General features: G+C 35.6%; 1 protein-coding gene across 1 annotated transcript in view; it reads right to left on the reverse strand.

Moving 5' to 3' along the window:
- The window catches only part of LOC106537550 (uncharacterized), a 99,729-nt gene that overhangs the window by 45,621 nt on the left and 36,492 nt on the right, over positions 1-17,616 (reverse strand). Inside the window, exons 5-10 of the mRNA XM_087723910.1 lie at positions 17,481-17,552; positions 15,951-16,058; positions 14,243-14,278; positions 10,580-10,606; positions 8,512-8,556; positions 1,889-1,933 (exon numbers count right to left, since the gene is read on the reverse strand). Of these exons, the coding sequence (XP_087580036.1) occupies positions 1,889-1,933; positions 8,512-8,556; positions 10,580-10,606; positions 14,243-14,278; positions 15,951-16,058; positions 17,481-17,552 (333 nt within the window). The remainder of the gene's footprint in view (positions 1-1,888; positions 1,934-8,511; positions 8,557-10,579; positions 10,607-14,242; positions 14,279-15,950; positions 16,059-17,480; positions 17,553-17,616) is intronic.

Raw genomic sequence — 17,616 nt, forward strand, 5'->3', positions numbered from 1 at the left:
GGTTTACAGAGAGTCAGCATATTGCCCCCAACAATCTGGGTCCTCATTTTACCCACCTCGGAAGGATGGAAGGCTGAGTCAACCCTGAGCCGGTGAGATTTGAACCGCTGACCTGCTGATCTAGCAGTAGCCTGCAGTGCTGCATTTAACCACTGCGCCACCTTGGCTCTTGCCAAGTTCATTCAAACTTATCTGATTATTGGTTTCTTGCATTTTTAAAATGTAACAATAGAGAAACTAATTAGCTATTAACTGTAATCAGTGAAATTCTAATGTGATAAATGAGTGCTCCCGAAAGGCCTCTGCTCTTTCGTTATATATAAAGGACATAGATGATGATTTTCGTCTTGCCTCATTCATATGAGATCCAAATTCTGTTGTGACCTAGGATTGCATGTTAAAAACACATTAGCATGGCCAATGTAATCCAAGAATGTAGACTACACTTAAGAGCATTTACATAATAGTGATAGAACTGAGATATCTAGTGTCATTTTTTCATTTGATCAGACTGAATTGATTCACCACTATACTTAAAGAATGCGTGATGCTCTGTAAACTTTGCTCCTGTATGTTTAATGAATGAGTCAATAGCTTTGTGAAGGCAGATTTGTCACCAATTGACAAATTGAATTAATTATATGATTATTAATCATATTTTCTTAAACACTATAGTATACCAAACTACAAATTGCAAATTATTACCAAACTTAAACATCACTATAGTATGGAAGTTTGCAACTATTACTGTGCAATCTGTGTGACTACTCTATTTGCCAGGTGCAACTTTTAAAGAAACTTTAAGGCCCTTCTTGTTCGTCTTTTTCTTTATAAAGGGATTTGGAGAACGTTTCAAATACATACTTCTTCAGTTAGAGAAATCTCTTCTAACAGCTTTAAAAAACCAACCACCATGTGTAACTTAGGGCCTTTGGCAATTAATAAGGCTAGGACATATATATCTGTTTTGCACCAATGCATATTCTCTGTCCATGTAGACTAGTATTTTGACTATAAGCCGCTCTTCCTGGTTAAGATCTGGGCATCCTTTTCAATTCTGATTCCTGAGACCTTTTTTGACTGAAAACTGAGAGGGACAATTGTACTGCTAATCATGATCAAAATATGACTTCAAAGAAACTGACTTAAATCTCATTTATCCATATTTCACTGAATATCACAAAACCAGTTAGTGTATATGGAAATACTTAAATTTTGCAAAAGACATCTTTGGGTGGAGAGCTAGGAAAATGAATAATCCTTATCATCAAAGGTCAACCTTCTATAAAGATGCGTGTACCATCTACACACATCTTTATAGGTTCATTATTTAAACCATATATGACTACAGAAGAATCTAGGGAGTGTAGTGGTTCCCAAGGTTAGGATGTTGTGTTTGCAATCAGCAGGCTCGTGACTGAGACCCGGTTGCTACCGTGAGCTCTCAACACATGCTCTAACTCCTGCCGACCCAGCAGTTTGAAAGCAAGCGACTGCAAGTAGATCAATGGGTACCCACTTCGCTGGACAACTTAACAGGGACATGAAAGAGCTTCCAGCTGGGCATTCCCAGACAATGGTAATGTTACCATTCAATCCTTTCAACCTAGAAGTGCCGTGGCACTCCCAACCTCACAATAGTAGTACAGAAGAATCATAGGAATATTGTAATATAGCCCATTTCTTCTTGTAAAATATATTTTATAACAACAAATCACTGAATGTGTTTATTGAAGATTATTGTTCTACTCCCTATGAGCTCCACTGATGAATGTAATGTCACAAACTATTCTGCTACCAAAAAATGTCCCTCAAAAGAACTGCAAAAAAAGATCATGTATAAAAATAGAGTGTGGAAAAATAACTAGCCAAAATTTTATCTACTAACCTTAAGCCCAGAGAAGCCTCTTTCTCCCATTACACCAGGTTCTCCCTGAAATAATGACATAAAAAGATAAATTGAATTGAACTGGATCAGCAATTTTCACTCCTAAGTGATCAGTTCAAAAGTATTATAAGTGTTGCAATAAAAACAGAAAAAATGTATGTTTCATTTATAATTCTCTTTCATTATTTTCAAAGAATGGTTGATTAATATAAAGAATTAAATTATCACATAGGATAAACACTACTTTTTGCAAAGTTCTCTAATTATTTTATTAATATTTGCTTCATTTCTATCATGAACTACCTCTTTTAAATGGAAAGGGTAAAGGTATTTCTAACAGCATTAAATATACAAATCTCAACAAATTGTTTTACATTAAGAGTAGAGTAGAGGTAAGCATGGACAATAATTGCACTAAGCAAGATTTTTTTAAAAAAAGAGCTTACTTTAATATGATTTATTAGATGCCATAGTCTTAAACATATCTGAGCTGAAATAACCCATTTTAAAGTACAAAATACGCAGTTGGAAAATATATTTATAAGGATTATCAAAATGTCATGAAACAACATGTAAATTGTTTACTCTTTTCAGATAGTTTTGATAGACTCAAGTAAAACAGCCTTCCCCAAATCGAATATTTTCCAGATACTTAAAACTCAACTTGCAGAATTCCCTCACAGTTGTCATATTCCCACAAGGGTAAGGATTCAGAGTATGATGAACTAGTTTAGCATGACTGAAGCGAAGTCTCAATACACTGATGAAATTCAATTTTTTTTACTACCGGTTCTTTGGGCGTGGCTTGGTAGGCATCGCAAGGGAAGGATACGACAAAATCTCCATTCCCTCCGCATTCCAGGGAAAGGTTACTGCAAAATCCCCCATTCCATCCCAATCAGCTGGGACATGGAAGGCAGGAATAGATGGGGGTAGGGCCAGCCAGAGGTGGTATTTGCCGGTTCTCTGAACTACTCAAAATTTCCGCTACCAGTTCTCCAGAACTTGTCAAACCTGCTGAATTTTACCCCTGCCTCAATATGATTTCCCCTGTGAAAATGTAGTCCTGTCATCATCTCAGATTTAACTGAGTTTTGAGCTTCCTGTGTGGAGCTTTCCAAGGTTCTGAAAATACTTTATTTTGCCAAAGCATAGACCTTTAAAAAAAAAAAAAAAACTTTTTTTAACTTGAAGTCCTCATATTGGGCAGGACAGGGTTTTTCCCAAGCCTGTAAGCCCGAATGAAGGTGCTGATGTCTGAAAACTACACTTCTGAAAAACAGACATTGTGAATTCTTGTGGCAGTTCTTTTGTCACAATATATACGTTCAAAGTTGATTATAGATATCACAAAGAACAGCAGGATGACTTATCCCAAACGACTTTGTGGAAGATACTTCTCCTACCAGAATTGATGACAATCCAGCTGTCTTACGAAATGTATTGGTTCAGAATCAAAAGAATCATCGAAAGGCTAACAGGCCAAAGCTTGTTATATGCATTTATATCAGTCTTGTGAAAAATACTGTGTAATGGGCATATGTGATGGAACATGCCTGGAGAAAGAAGCTAAGCAAGAATGGGCCTAAAAACTAATTTTGTGACAGAACTATCACTACCCCATCCCACACCCAGAAAATAAGTAAACTATAGACAGCAATTTTTCAATTGCCTTGAAAAAGCCGATGGCAACTCACCTCTGTACTATTGCCATAAACAACAAATAACAGTACAGGTGATATGTCCATAGCTTTCAAACTCAATTTGAAACACATTTCCCTTCTTCACTTGATAAAACAGTATTTTAACATGTTTCCAAATAGAGTTGGAAGATATTTCTTAGTTCAATTTTCCAGGAAAGTAGAAGGTTTCTTGATGAAAAAAGGAAAATATATAGAATTCAACTAACTTATGCCAATTTATTTGTAAATTTTATTACAATTTTAAAAAAGAAACCAGATTTCTCCTAAGTTTTGTGACCAAGGCAGGGATAATGAAAAGTGGTCTTTTAGACATGTTCCTAACATTCCGAGCTAGAGCTGAATGAGAACTTTTCAATATTATTTTCCTCTTCCTTATTACCTCCCTGATATCTTAAATTATTTTTTCTACGGCTTTTCTATCCATCTGGCAGGTTAAGTAAGTAATGCATATTTTTAGCAATGTTCTGTATGCTCACAAAACCTGCCTGGGAACTTTCTGTACAAAGGCAGTGATGTTTGCTACCTTTGGATTTGAAAATTCAATAACCAAATTTATGAAGAACCCACTTTATGTAAATTTGAAGAAGAAAAAGAAGAAAAAGTGAAGGCTAGGAGCGAAATATCATGTCTAATGCAAAAGAACCATATAAAGAAAAACACAGTATTTGCTAAAAATTAAGAAATAAACAATGAAAAGTATCAGGAGATCTAAAAACTACAATCCTATAAATTTAAGAGTCAAAAGAATGGAAATATCCATGGTTTTTATTTATTTATTTTATTTATTAGACTTATTTGCCACCCATATCACCTCAAGGTGACTCTGGGTGTCTTACAAACAATAAAAGCCAATGAAGCAATAAAAAATGTAATATAACTACAGTCATACTTTCAATTAAAACAATGGGGAGGAAGGGCACAAGATGTGTATAGGGAGGGGGAGGTGGGGAGCTACCTACTCCATTAGCTATATCCAAAGTACTACATCCTCTTTGGGCCCTAAGCTAGTTGTTTTCAAGGCCTTATGGAAAACCAGAAGGGTAGAAGCAAATCTCACCTGTGTGTGGGGGGTGGGTGGGTGTCCAAAAGACAAGGCAAAAAAGGCTCTTCTCCTGGACCCCAACAGCTGAAATTCTTGGCCGATGAAGTCCACAGCATGCCCATTGGGCTGGCATGGGTGGGGCAGGCCAATTCCACTGAGTGAGACCCAATCCCATTTATTAATTTAAAATCAGAGAATATCACACAGAAAGCTTTTATTCAATATGTTGGGGGTAGTTTAGTTAATTAAGATGTCTAAATGACTAAAATTACTAAACATTTTCTAGTTGTGACTTTCTCTCTCTCTTTGATTTCAATGTGACTTAATAGGATTCGGTTCCATGATTATAGGGCAAAACAAGACTGCAGAAAGACTTTTCCTGGGCAACTGTCAAATGGATATGAGCATAAAATTAACACAGTAACTATGGTTATAGATGGAACCCAATAGCAACCATATTTTTCATATGCATGAGTTTATTTATGACTAATTGATGCACTTGTTTATCTTTCTCTCCCAACAGTTTTATGAGATAATCAAAACAAAAAGACTCGTCCAACTTCATTTGAATAAAGCATATTAATGCAACATGCTACATTAACCGGCATAATGATTTATTGTGAAGTGCATCAATTTTAGAATTTACCTTGCTAATGTGCATCATTTTAATAGTAAGTCAAAATTTATGTTACATACAGAACAAGTTAAGGTTGGATCAAACTTAAATGTATCTAAGAAATGTAAAACAATACTTTTTTTTTAATACTAGGCAATGTAATTTTTGTTTCAGTATATCTTTTTCTGTATTAAAATATTTTAATCGACATACTCTGGAACATTCAGTTAACTGACATAAAAGCATTGTTTCAATCATGTTATAAATTCAGTAACCGTTCTTGATTAGAGATCAATTTGTTAAACTTCATAAGAATGCTCTAGAATCTTGAAAAATACTGAGCTTTTTAATTTAATCTTCCAAGTACAATTTCTGCATATGGAGATAATTTAGAGATACAGAACCAAGCATTCCTGAGCTTTGTTCAGTTTTGGTTTACAGATTATTATTTTGAAAGAACTATTGATTTTTCCAAAGGCCTTAGCTCTAATGTGAGAATGCACAGCAGAAGGCTCCATAATGTACAATGGAACGAAATGTATTCTACCTTCATCTGACATTACACCTTGCATAATAACATCACATATGTCATGAAACTGGCAGAATTTTAACTTTTCTTCCTATCTGAAAGATTAAATGATTAGATAACAGCAAAGTACTGTCTTAGAAAGGCAGAGCTGCTGCGAAACACAGAAGTCTAACATTTGAAAAGAGCATCTGTGTGAATGCATTACTATTTCTTTTTGACATGCCCACAGAACCAGTAGTATAAATGTTTGAAACCCACTACTGTTCTGAACATCTATGGTAAGTGATATTAAAACATGATCTCACAAGTAAAATAGATTTGAATTGAGAAAGGTTAAAGTTTCAGATTTTCTATAGTAATCCAGTTATAGGTCACAGAAAGCAGAATTAACACTGAAAAATGCCCATAAGAAAAAACAAGTCATTGAATCATTGGTGTTCTCTGAACTTGGCTGTTTGCTTACATATATTTCATAGCCCAACTTGATAACATTATCAGTGCTCAAGAGTGTGGGGCTCCCCCCCATTATACGGTAGCTCATCTGGCCAATATTGGTTGGAGTGTGGTTTTCTTCATGGCAGTTCCTTGAGTGCGGTATTATTTTCTATTTGATTGTTTGCCTAGTGTTAATCCCTTCTTATATGGGTTTTGGCTGCTGGGAGGGATATGTTATAGTCTTTTTGTTTCCTCCATAGTCTTTTGTTATCTCTTTTGAATGGTTTGTAAATATGGTATATTTCTATGTAACTGTTGATCGTTAATTTGTCTGAATACCAAGATTCCAGAAATTCCCTGGCATTTTTGGATTGGTTTTGGATTGGATTTGGAGTTTGTGAGTTGAAAGTGTGGCTGAGACTGTCTAGATCAGAATGCATCCCCTCCAGTAGCCAATGCCCAGAATAAGCAAAGAAAATAATATATTTTTTTATCTTCAGGTATTCATTAAGGGAGACGTGCATTATGACATTGTGTTACAATATTGCAAAGCAAGTATGCAAAATAGCACTTAAATCATGGCATCATAATGCACATTTCATTATTTTGGCATTATTCATCATGGTTAAGAACAGTTGAATAAATTCTCATTTATGAAACAGGCCTCTTAAGCAATATGTCCAACATCAGAACACAGCTTTGTAGAAACACCCATGGTTGATTTATTCTAAGGCTAAATCAGTGAAAAGTCTTTGCAAGAATAAGTAGAAGAAACAAAATTTAGGCTGCTTTATGTATTTTATTGTAAACTGATGAATATTTAAAAAAAGAAAAAGGAGTATTTATGAAGACAACAGTTTGTGCATTCATTATATAAATTCTACTGTGCCAAATGTTTTTCTTCATGGTAAGTTAATCTTTAATAATACAGTTTTATGAGGCCCATGATTTAAAAATCATTTTATCTAAGATGCAAGTTATTAAAATACCAACCTGATCCGCCAAGAATGTCACATCAGTTGCTGTAAATTCGAATACACGTTTTAAGGGATTTAACTATTGGTCTTGGGGATAGATTGTTCTTGTGGAAGTTAATTTTATTATGGAAATTTAAAGAAACATAAAATTACTAGAAATACTGGAGGGACATTTTTTTCTAGTCATATATAGTATTGGGTTGAAATATTTATCTTGGTTTAGTTAAAGATTTAATGCAGGTTGCCAGTCAAAGAGCTGTGAGATAACAAAATTTAATGTGAACAACTACATTAAAAAATTGTCACAAAGCCTATATCCCTTATTTTCTTGATAAAGGAGAATTACCAAGCACCCCTCACTTATTTTCTTATGGAGCTATATTTTAACTGATCTCTAGGTTTGCTTTCTGCCAAATACATTGATTTCTGCTCTCCCCTCCTTGCCATCCCCACAGGAGGTATTTGATTTTCTTCATCTTTCTTACTTTGGTCTCTAACCTTACAGTCATCAATAAAAGTTTAAATCACAGAGCAACACTGTATTTTCCAAGCTCCATTAATTTCATTTGGTTTTATACACATGGAACATTGTGTTGGATTGCAGTCATTCTACTTGCACATTGTTAATTGTCTCTTGTGCCACACTGTTTTTACAATTTGTATAAACTTTTCTGGCCAAGACAAACTGACCTACTTTTTGCTTTTATATTAGAGAAGATGTCTTAATTTCATGGGTTTGCAAAAATAATCTTTTAAAATAGCAATCCTATCCTTGGAGTAAGAGCCATTGAATTTAGTTAGAGTGATTTCTAAATGGATTAGGATAGTGATGGCTAAACTTTTTTGGCTCTGGTGCCAAAAGCATGCGTGGGTGTGTGATAGCATGCCCATACCCATAATTCAATCCCCCCGTGTGCCCCCAGTGCATTCACGCATTCACGCATGCCCCCTGCTGCCCCACCCCCCTTGCATGCATGCATGACTCCCCCTTCTTCCTGAAGCCTGGGAAAGGTGAAAACAATCTCCCCCGGCCCTACAGAGGCCTTCCGGAACCCGTTTCCGAACTTCCGGTAGGCCCATTTTTCGCTGTCCCCTGCTTCAGAGGCTTTCCTGAAGCCTGGGGAGGGCAAAAATGGCCTCCCCCCGGCCCTTCGGAGGCCCTTCAAAGGTGAAAAATCAGCTGATTGGCATGCACATGAGCGCTGACCTAGGGAAACGGCTCGCTTGCCCTCAGAGATGGCTCCACGTGCCATCTGTGGCACGCGTGCCATAGGTTCACCAACATGGGATTAGGATTACATCTAAAACAATAGTAATTTACCTGTTGTCCATCTGTTCCTGGGATACCAGGTGCACCAAATGAGCCCTGAAGAGAATCATAAATCTGAATTTAGCAAAATTATCAAACAGATCATGCAATTCTTCACTGTAGATATTTATATTTTGTAAATTATGCAACTTGATTCATACATTCAGCTTTCAATAGCATTGTTCTTTAAATTAACTATAAAGAATTATTCTTTTTTTTCCTTGTTGTTGTTGTGTATACTGTTTCAGAATTACGAAGCAAAGTTCGTGTGCTAAAAATGAATTCAATATTTAAAAGTTTCTCGTAGTTTTAGAATACATTCCATATTCTATTTTTAAAGAATTACCTAAATGCCGCTAATTTTGATAATGGCCATCATCTAGATGTTATCAATATAGTCCTTTCCCTTTTTAAAAAATAAAGCAAAATACTGAACTGAAACATATATGCCCTTTTAAACAACAATATGAAAGAAAATAAATCAAGTTTATTTAATCCATCCAGTATCCAGCTACTTGTTGAAATGTTTTAAGGACCTTAAACAAAAAAAACCCTATGAATTAAAATGAAAAGTGTTCACTTAATTACCCCAGCATTTACTTAATGCCCACAGAGTTTACTTAATGACTGCTGCATATTGAAAAATTGGGTCAAAACACCTCAATTTACAATCACAATGACTTACAACCATAATTCCAGGGTTAATTAAATTGTCAATTAAACAACTGTATAGCCTGCACTCCAAAAGTGGACACATTACTGCATAATTTTTATTAAGATTTTTTTATTATAATTTTATATGATTATAATTAATATATTAAAATTATACAATATTTTATTATAAATGGAATATAATACAACATAAAGTTAAAGAAAGAAAAGAGAATAAGAAGAAACAAACCACATTGATTATATTATGCTATTGTGATAGTAGCTTATGACTTTATTTTGTATCTTTTTAAAAAGAAAATACCACTTTCCAGTTATAAACAGAAGTTTTGTACATTTTACAAGTAACAATTATTTTAGTTTCCTTTAATTCCTTCTTGAACCCCTACATTTTATGAAATGTCAATATAACATTTTATTTTAAAGAAACAGTATTCAAAACAATTTGTCTTGAGTTGAGGATGGAGAGAGGGGGGGTTAAGTTGTTAGGCAGCTGCCTCAGAAAATTCATTTGAAATGTTTTTTGTATTCCTGCCGTATTTGAGTCCATAAATTGTGAATTCACTCTTTCATTGTCAATCCTGATGAATGTAAATAATATTGAAAACATTCACAGGAAGTCAGTTCTCTGGTTACTATAGAAATCAAATTATACTGGCCAGCAATCAAAAATCCATATTTCAACAACACCTAGAATCTTTTTTTTCTTACATCATATGGCAGCAATCTAATCAAAGACCAAACGAAATTCAAGCTGCATTTCCCACTATGTTTAGAGTTTGGTTTCATTATTTTACCAGCCTTCATGTCAGAACATTATAACTCTTTAACCGGTAAATTTAGCTAACAGACTGAAAAGAAACATTGCCCTCATCTCTATAACTAAGCTGTTGGTGAGGAGTTGACATTTTTCTTCTTCCTTTAGGTCAGGGGTGTCAAACTCAAGGCCCATGGGGTGCTTAGATCTGGCCTGTGGGGCCGCCCTTTAAACAGTGAAGGACCAGCCTGCGGTGCCTCTGCCAGCAAAAATGGAGCTGGGGAGGGCCGCTCTGTTTTCTCTGGCAGAGGGTTGCAAGAGGCAGTTGCAGGCAAAAACAGAGCTTCGGAGCCCATTTTCACTGGCAGAACGATCGGGCCACCACAGGCGCCCCCAACACGAGTGACATTGATCTGGCCACGCCCACCCTGGCCATGTTCACCCCAGCCCCCTGACATCAAACATAACCCTGAAGCGGCCCTCAATGAAATAAAGTTTGAAAGCCCTTCTTTAGGTGGTGTATTTTGAGAAAATAGAACTCACAGACTAAACAATTGCTATAGTAGTGTACAGTAGTGAAAGCCCTTCATGTCAGTAGATTGTACTTGGCACTAGGCAGAAAAAAAATCTTTCTTATCACAGTGTATACTATACCTTTTGTCCTGGAGGCCCCTGAGGTCCCTAAAAGGGAGAACAATAATTTAATATAATAATGTAGACAGTTTAAGTTTAAATAACTAATTAAAAGCATGACCCATTGTGCCACTGTCTATCTGGAGTCAAAGTCAGTTGACATTTTGTACATTAGGGAAAACATAAGCATTCTGTAATAATCTGTAAAAATACAATAGGTATTTTTCTCTTCCTGAATATTAATTGTCTGCTAAATCCCTTTCTTCTTCTTTGGTTATTTTCTGTATTATACCCACTCTCTGTGTTCTTTCTATAGAGAATCACTGTTGAAATAAAAATCAATTTATAAACTTGATTGGTACAGATATTTCAACTATTAACGTGAGCAGTTAAAGTGAGGAGGGAAATTTTACCTCTTGTTAATCAAATGATAATGGAGGTGATAAAGGTGAAGAAAATGGAAGTTTTGACAATTAAATACAGAATTAGAACACCGTTTACCTCAGAATTGTGTGTAGAATTGAAGGCTTATAGAGGGAAACTTTGCAGTGTTAAGCATTACTATCAACTATTCCCATCCTCTAGCTATGGAAAAACTGCAAATCAGAATTGTCTCTTAAAATGGGATTTATTTAGGCTGTTGTAATTGTCTCTTAAAATGGGATTTATTTAGGCTGTTGTAATTGCTCTTGTAGCAAAGGAGCCAGATTACAAAAATGTATTAATTAAATATATAAATAAATAAATAATGCATTGCGATGTATGAGTTTGGAATACAGTAGGCTCTCCAAAAATAACCTTTTTCTCTTATTACAATATTATAACATAATATTGACATATTTTTCTTTCTTTCTGTTCCCAGAGGGAAATGAATCATATACACTAAAAAAAGTCTTTCTTCAGCCAAAAAGGCTGCCTGCAGCAGTTGTGACTGGATATGCCAACTGTAATTAAAACCACCCTCAGAATGCATTTCACCGTTTATTCATACTGACATGTGTTCCTTGCTCTGTGAACTTGAAGCTCAGTGGGTTTAGTCAAACGCTAGCTATATTTTGGAAACTCTCTAGATGGCCATAGATGAGGTTTGGTACTTCAAGTCATGAATAATATTTTATTTATCATCTATTTCAGTGGTGGGTTCCGGATCCCATTCCAACCGGTACAGTGTGCGTGCATGCGTCTCAGCGCCTCCATGACACTCCAGCTGCTCAGCGGAGCACTGCGCAGGTGCTGTACGTGCCGTGCATGTGCGCGGAAGCACAGAAGATTCAAAAGACTGGTAAGGAGCTCGGGCAGGCGGGCAGGCCCGCCAGAGTACCATAACGGAATCCGGTGCTCTGAGCTGACTCCGGTACACCCATACCGAGGCGTAATGCCTGCAACCCACCACTGATCTATTTATAACTTTCTCTCCTGTCTATTTTTCTATACACTCTTAGAGAGAACAAAGGAATGCAAGTTATTAACATACATGCAAACCAGGGGTGAGTTCCGGCTACTGCTACTGCTGGTTCACTCAGGGACACGCTTCGTGTTGGTGCTTGATGCACGCTATGCCAACATGCGCAGTACTTAAAAATGCTTCTGTGCATGTGCAGAAGCCAAAAACAAAATGGTGGCACCTATGGCGACAATGAGAAAACCAGTTCAGTGGCATGGCAGGCCGAGTTACTCAGCTGAACGGGCCGAATTGGTAGGAACCACCTCTGGTGCAAACTGACTTAACCTGCTAGCTGAATAGCAGAGGGTACAATGCTAGCTTTAGCAAGCATGCTGCATGGACATCTTGCAGCTTTTGTGGAAGGAACATTTTAAGAGAATTTATGTTAGCATTTTAAGTAATTTGTTCTTGCGTTTCTGTTTTATTATTGGCTTATTTTGGTTTTTTTGTAGTATTTTATAATAGTTCTAACAATTTAACATGCTGTTAAGAAATGGTACCCAATGTTTCACAAACAGGGACAGTTGTTCTCTGTTTTACAAGTAAGTGCTTTGGGCCTTCTGAAGGTATCAAATTCAGCACTGTGAAAAGTGAGGTCTTAAACTGGTTGGATGATGCAATAAAAAAAACTCTTTGTTATCAAATTTCAAGTGTCTGTTATTTAAATATCCCTTAATAAACATATGACTGAAAAATCTGCTTTTCCGTTGGGAATCAGCAATCTTTCTCCATTTTTACCAAGTAGCAGAAGAGATACCTCTTTCATAGAAAAAGGTTAAAAACAATCAAACAGAAGCAGTTCTTTTATGCCTGCTGCAATTTAACCTTATGCCTTTCACAATTTAACATCCTCTTGATATGTAAAGGAGATGAGTAGATTGAGCCCAGGGGTGGAACCAAATGTGTTATCAGTTTGGAATAGCTACACTCAGACAAGAAATCCAAGTCGTCCCCCCGTCCACCCCCATGAATTCCGTTGCCCTTATTTAGAACCAATTTGGCTTGATTATTAGTAGATCAGATTTTTGTATATAGGTTGCAGTTAGTGCTTTGAACTCAACTCCTAAGCCTGGTTCTTATGCCTAACAATACGTTAGGCAACAGCTCCAATTCCAGGATTCCAGGCAGCATATGAATTCTGGGAATTGTATTCTAAGATTTCTGGAGGAACCTGATTATAAATGTTTTTAGTCACAAGTAAAAATCTGATAACATATGGAGTTTGTGCAGAATTCAAAACTATAAATCTGATATATTTAATAAATACATTTGGATTCATGGTTTGGTCCAAAGTGTTAATAAATTATTACTTCTGCTAAATAATAGTATTTTTTTTCAAAAGTGGGCAAGTATCAGTAACATCTTCATTCTTCACTAGAGTTTCACATTTCATGTATAACAGAAAGGTTACTCAGAGACTGAGACTGAGACTGAGATGGGCGGTACTAAATTTTACAGACAGACAGACAGACAGACAGATATAAATAATGTTTTAACCTTTTTAAATGAGCAGAAACAAGAGTTCTATCACCTTTTAAATTTATTTGCAAAACTGATAACTCCTGAGCATTTAACATATTCCCTTGATGCAAGAAATTGCTGATTTCAGTTATAGCACCTTTGCTCTAGAACAGGGTCCCTCTAGAACATGAGGGTCAAACTTGCTGTGTCACATTGCTGTCACGTGACATTTTGCGATGTTTTTCCTATTCGCGGAGTTGGGTAGGTGCAGTGGTGGGTTTCAAAATTTTTTGGAACCTCTTCTGTAGGTGTGGCCTGCTTTCCGGGTCCACTGGTGGAACCTCTTCTAACCGGTTCGGTAGATTTGATGAACCGGTTCTACCGAATAGGTGTGAACTGGTAGGAACCAACCTCTGGGTAGGTGTGGCCTGGGCGTGATGCATCTGGAACATCAGTTTGACATTCCTGCTTTAGAAAGTATGCTGATTTCAGATGGCCTTTTGAAAGGTAGTGAAGCCTGAATGTTTTCAAAGATTTCTGGCCTATCATTGTTCAGTACTGTATTTTGGATCATACTCTAGTACTTTGATTTTAATTTGTTATGAATTTATCATTAAATTATTATTAATGGATGTTTCCTATATTTATGTCATTTCATGTTGTTGTATGCCATTGTGAAACTACATAATTTGAGAGCAAATATGTTCCATGATCAATGATCATAGTAATAAGAATATACATTCTACCAAACAGAAAAATGAAAATATAAACAAACTTACCACCAAACCTTCTTCACCTGGTTTTCCAGGTTCTCCCTTACAAACACAAGAAACACAAAATAATGATAAATACAATTAATAAGGAGATGAATAGACAAAAATGATACTCAGCATAGGTCCATTAATGACTATTAACTGTGAGGGATTTCATGGTTTTCATGTGGTTCTTTCATGGATCTTACATGGCAGAAGCGGGAAGTTATGGCACTCATGCTTTCTTTGCATGCATCCTAAACATATACCCAAAGATATTATAGAACATTGGACTAAACAAATAATCTAATCCAAAATGTATTGATGTATTCATCTTCATTATATGGAAAAAATGATGATTAATATGCCTTTTGGAGTATCAGTTATTATATTTTTCTAGGAAATTCAAGTATGTATGCCATTTCCTAGAAACTCAAGTGCGCCTAGAAATAACACAAATTCCTGATATTGCAGATTTTATTTATTTATCCGATGTGATCTGCATGCATCGGCATACTTCAAAATACACCAACTAAGATAAAATAAGAAAAAAACTGACAATAAAAGCAGATGGAGAAAGAGGAGGGAATCAACCCCTTACTCCCACTCCAAAATTCATATCCAGTGAAAGGGCCCCAATAATCCTATTCCTAGTCCTGGGAGATCAACCAGATCATTATGGCTCTTTGGAATGGCACACTTCCAGGGTACTCATAGATGAGATTGTTTAAAAAAAATTTATACTATTTAATTGGATTTTGCTGTGTTCTAATTGCATCCACATTTTTAATGAAGTGTTAAATAATAAAGTAAAATTATCCTGATTCTGTTTTGCTAAACAACCAGTTTTGGGACATTCCAGAGTACATCCTCTAGTTTACTTTGCTTAATTTTTTTAATCTACATTTATTTTGTCTTGTCACTGTTTATTTATCTTATTTTATTTCATTTTGTCTTATCACATTCTATCTTATTTTATTGTGCATGGCACTCATTAAGTTTTGATATGGTCAACTAATCATAAAATTACTTATATATAAAATTATAATAAAAATAGTTTCCCAGAAGTTCTTTCTCCTACCATAGTTCTGATTAAGTTCATGTATTTCCTTAGAATATTATTCTTACAGAACAGGAGAACAGAATACTATTTACTTACTAACACTAACTTCCTGGACTACTAACTTGTAAAAAAATATCAAAATTTTCAATGCAACTTTTCACAGAAAAATATTTCCAGCATATCTTAAATGTATGAATTTAATATGGAGATTAAATATAACTATATAAATTTAATATGAATTTATGAGGTTTCTTCTGGCATACAAGTCTCTTGTATTACAATATGTACAAAATGTAACCAGAATAGTTTTTAAATTATTATTCTATGTGTGTATCATTAACCATGATAAAAAATAGGAAAAAAATAAAAAATAAAGATGTTAACATAACTTGTCATTAATATACATTTCTATAATTCTATGACTGTGCTATAATATTTTTGTTGGATAAATTAAAAATAATATTAAAGTGCCATTACTTCCTTTTTCAACAAAAGGTTATTAACACTACAGGGTTTGTAAAAAAAAGTTTTCATCATCTCTGCTAAGTCCAATACTTGCTTTTCAGATAGATATTCTGAAATGAGATAAGTCAGTTAATTGTCTGTCTATCTACAGTTCCGATGTTAATGTATGATGCATAAGTTGTGTAATTTCTATGATGACCAACTCACCGGTACCCCGGGCACTCCACGTGGGCCATCTTTGCCAGTATCTCCAGGAGGGCCTCTTGGTCCTGGGGGCCCAGGGGGTCCAGGGGGTCCAGCTTGCCCTTGATCACCCTGAACACCCATCAATAAGACCAATGTTAATATATTCAAACAATCCAGTATAACAAAAAAAGAATGTTGAAGAAGTCATGCATACAAAAAAAAACCGGTCAAAATACAGTAGTCAGTCTATGTGGCATAACTAATTGCTCATATTTATCACATACTGGACAACCTGTGGCATGCTGGGTCATCATTTCAAGGGTATTACCTTACCTAAACAGAGGGATCATCAGTGCAGGAGCAGGGATGACTTTTGATTTCCTGTTGCCTTCTCCATTGACTTTCCTTGGAAGAAGCTGGCAGATAGCATTGAACCCTCCCTGCCTCCCTTCCCTTCTCCTTCCTTCCTTCCTTCCTTCCTTCCTTCCTTCCTTACCTAACATATTTTAACAGCAAAAAACTGATAACTTCTCAGAGAAGACAAGGAATTGGATTTAGGCCTGCAATTCCTAAACAATTATTGCCATTAATTAATCTGCATAATCACTTTCTGCTGATGGCTTCTCTTTTTAGGCAAGAACACGACTTCAGTTATTCTTTTTAAAATTTCTGTTGGATTATGACTCTTTGTTCTTTGTAGCCTCTGAAGCTATTTTACAAACTGCATCAGTCATCTTGATTAGAAAGTGACAAAATGCACACGCATAATAAGGCAAGGCACTCTTAAACCATAAGTAAGCACACTTTTAACAGCCAAGTAATAATCCAACAGAGAATGTTCACGAAAAAAAATGCTTCATTTGTACATGACACAAACTAGAATGATCTTGTGAAAGTTCTGCATTTGAAGAATACACAGAGATTATCTCAGATTTACTGCTCCCAAATTTCACACACAGTTTTCTCCGGGGGATGGGGGAAATGGGACATTTCATTGGGTATTGTATTAAAAGTTGAGCAATTAGAGTTAGATGGAGGCTTTTATGATAGGTTACGAAATTAGTTCATGAGGTTCAGCAAGTGAGCATTGATTGACATCTAAAGGGTCAGTGAAATGTGACTTCTTGCTGAAATATGAACAACTTTTTTAAAACTTTAAATCTAACAGTTAAATATTTAATTTATTTTTTAAGCAGTCTTTTCATAAGTACAATTAAGAACAACAACTTGAGGTACTTCAGTCTACCCCCTTCACAATGCATCATGTTGAGTAATTAACTGCTAAATTAACAATTACTTTTCCTTCAACAATATTGGTTTATTCAATTACCAATTAAAATTAAAAAAACCTCACAATTGATAAAATGAATGAGCACTATACAGTGAAACCCCATAAGTTTTATTCGGCTGTTGTTGTTGTTGTTTTAAAAAATCAAACCTCCATTTCATTAATAGTAATACAGTTCAAAAAAAGCCTCGTCAATACTTATAACCCAGCAATCAGCTGCAGGCGAGAGAATGGGAAAAGTTCAGAGAGAGATGAAGCACTACCTTAATGAGGCGGCGTTTAATGAGCTGCTGATCAGCAGAAAGAAACCCATGATTGATTTTAGGAAACACCATCTGATCAGGCAGGTGAGGTCAAAGGTTGAAGTGCAGAGATGAAAGAGTTGAAGAACAAACATCA

This window comes from Thamnophis sirtalis, unplaced genomic scaffold, assembly GCF_051295495.1.
Source record: "Thamnophis sirtalis isolate CommonGarterSnake01/CBP01778 unplaced genomic scaffold, rThaSir2_p1.2 scaffold_10, whole genome shotgun sequence".
NCBI classification, from domain to species: Eukaryota; Metazoa; Chordata; class Lepidosauria; order Squamata; family Natricidae; genus Thamnophis; species Thamnophis sirtalis.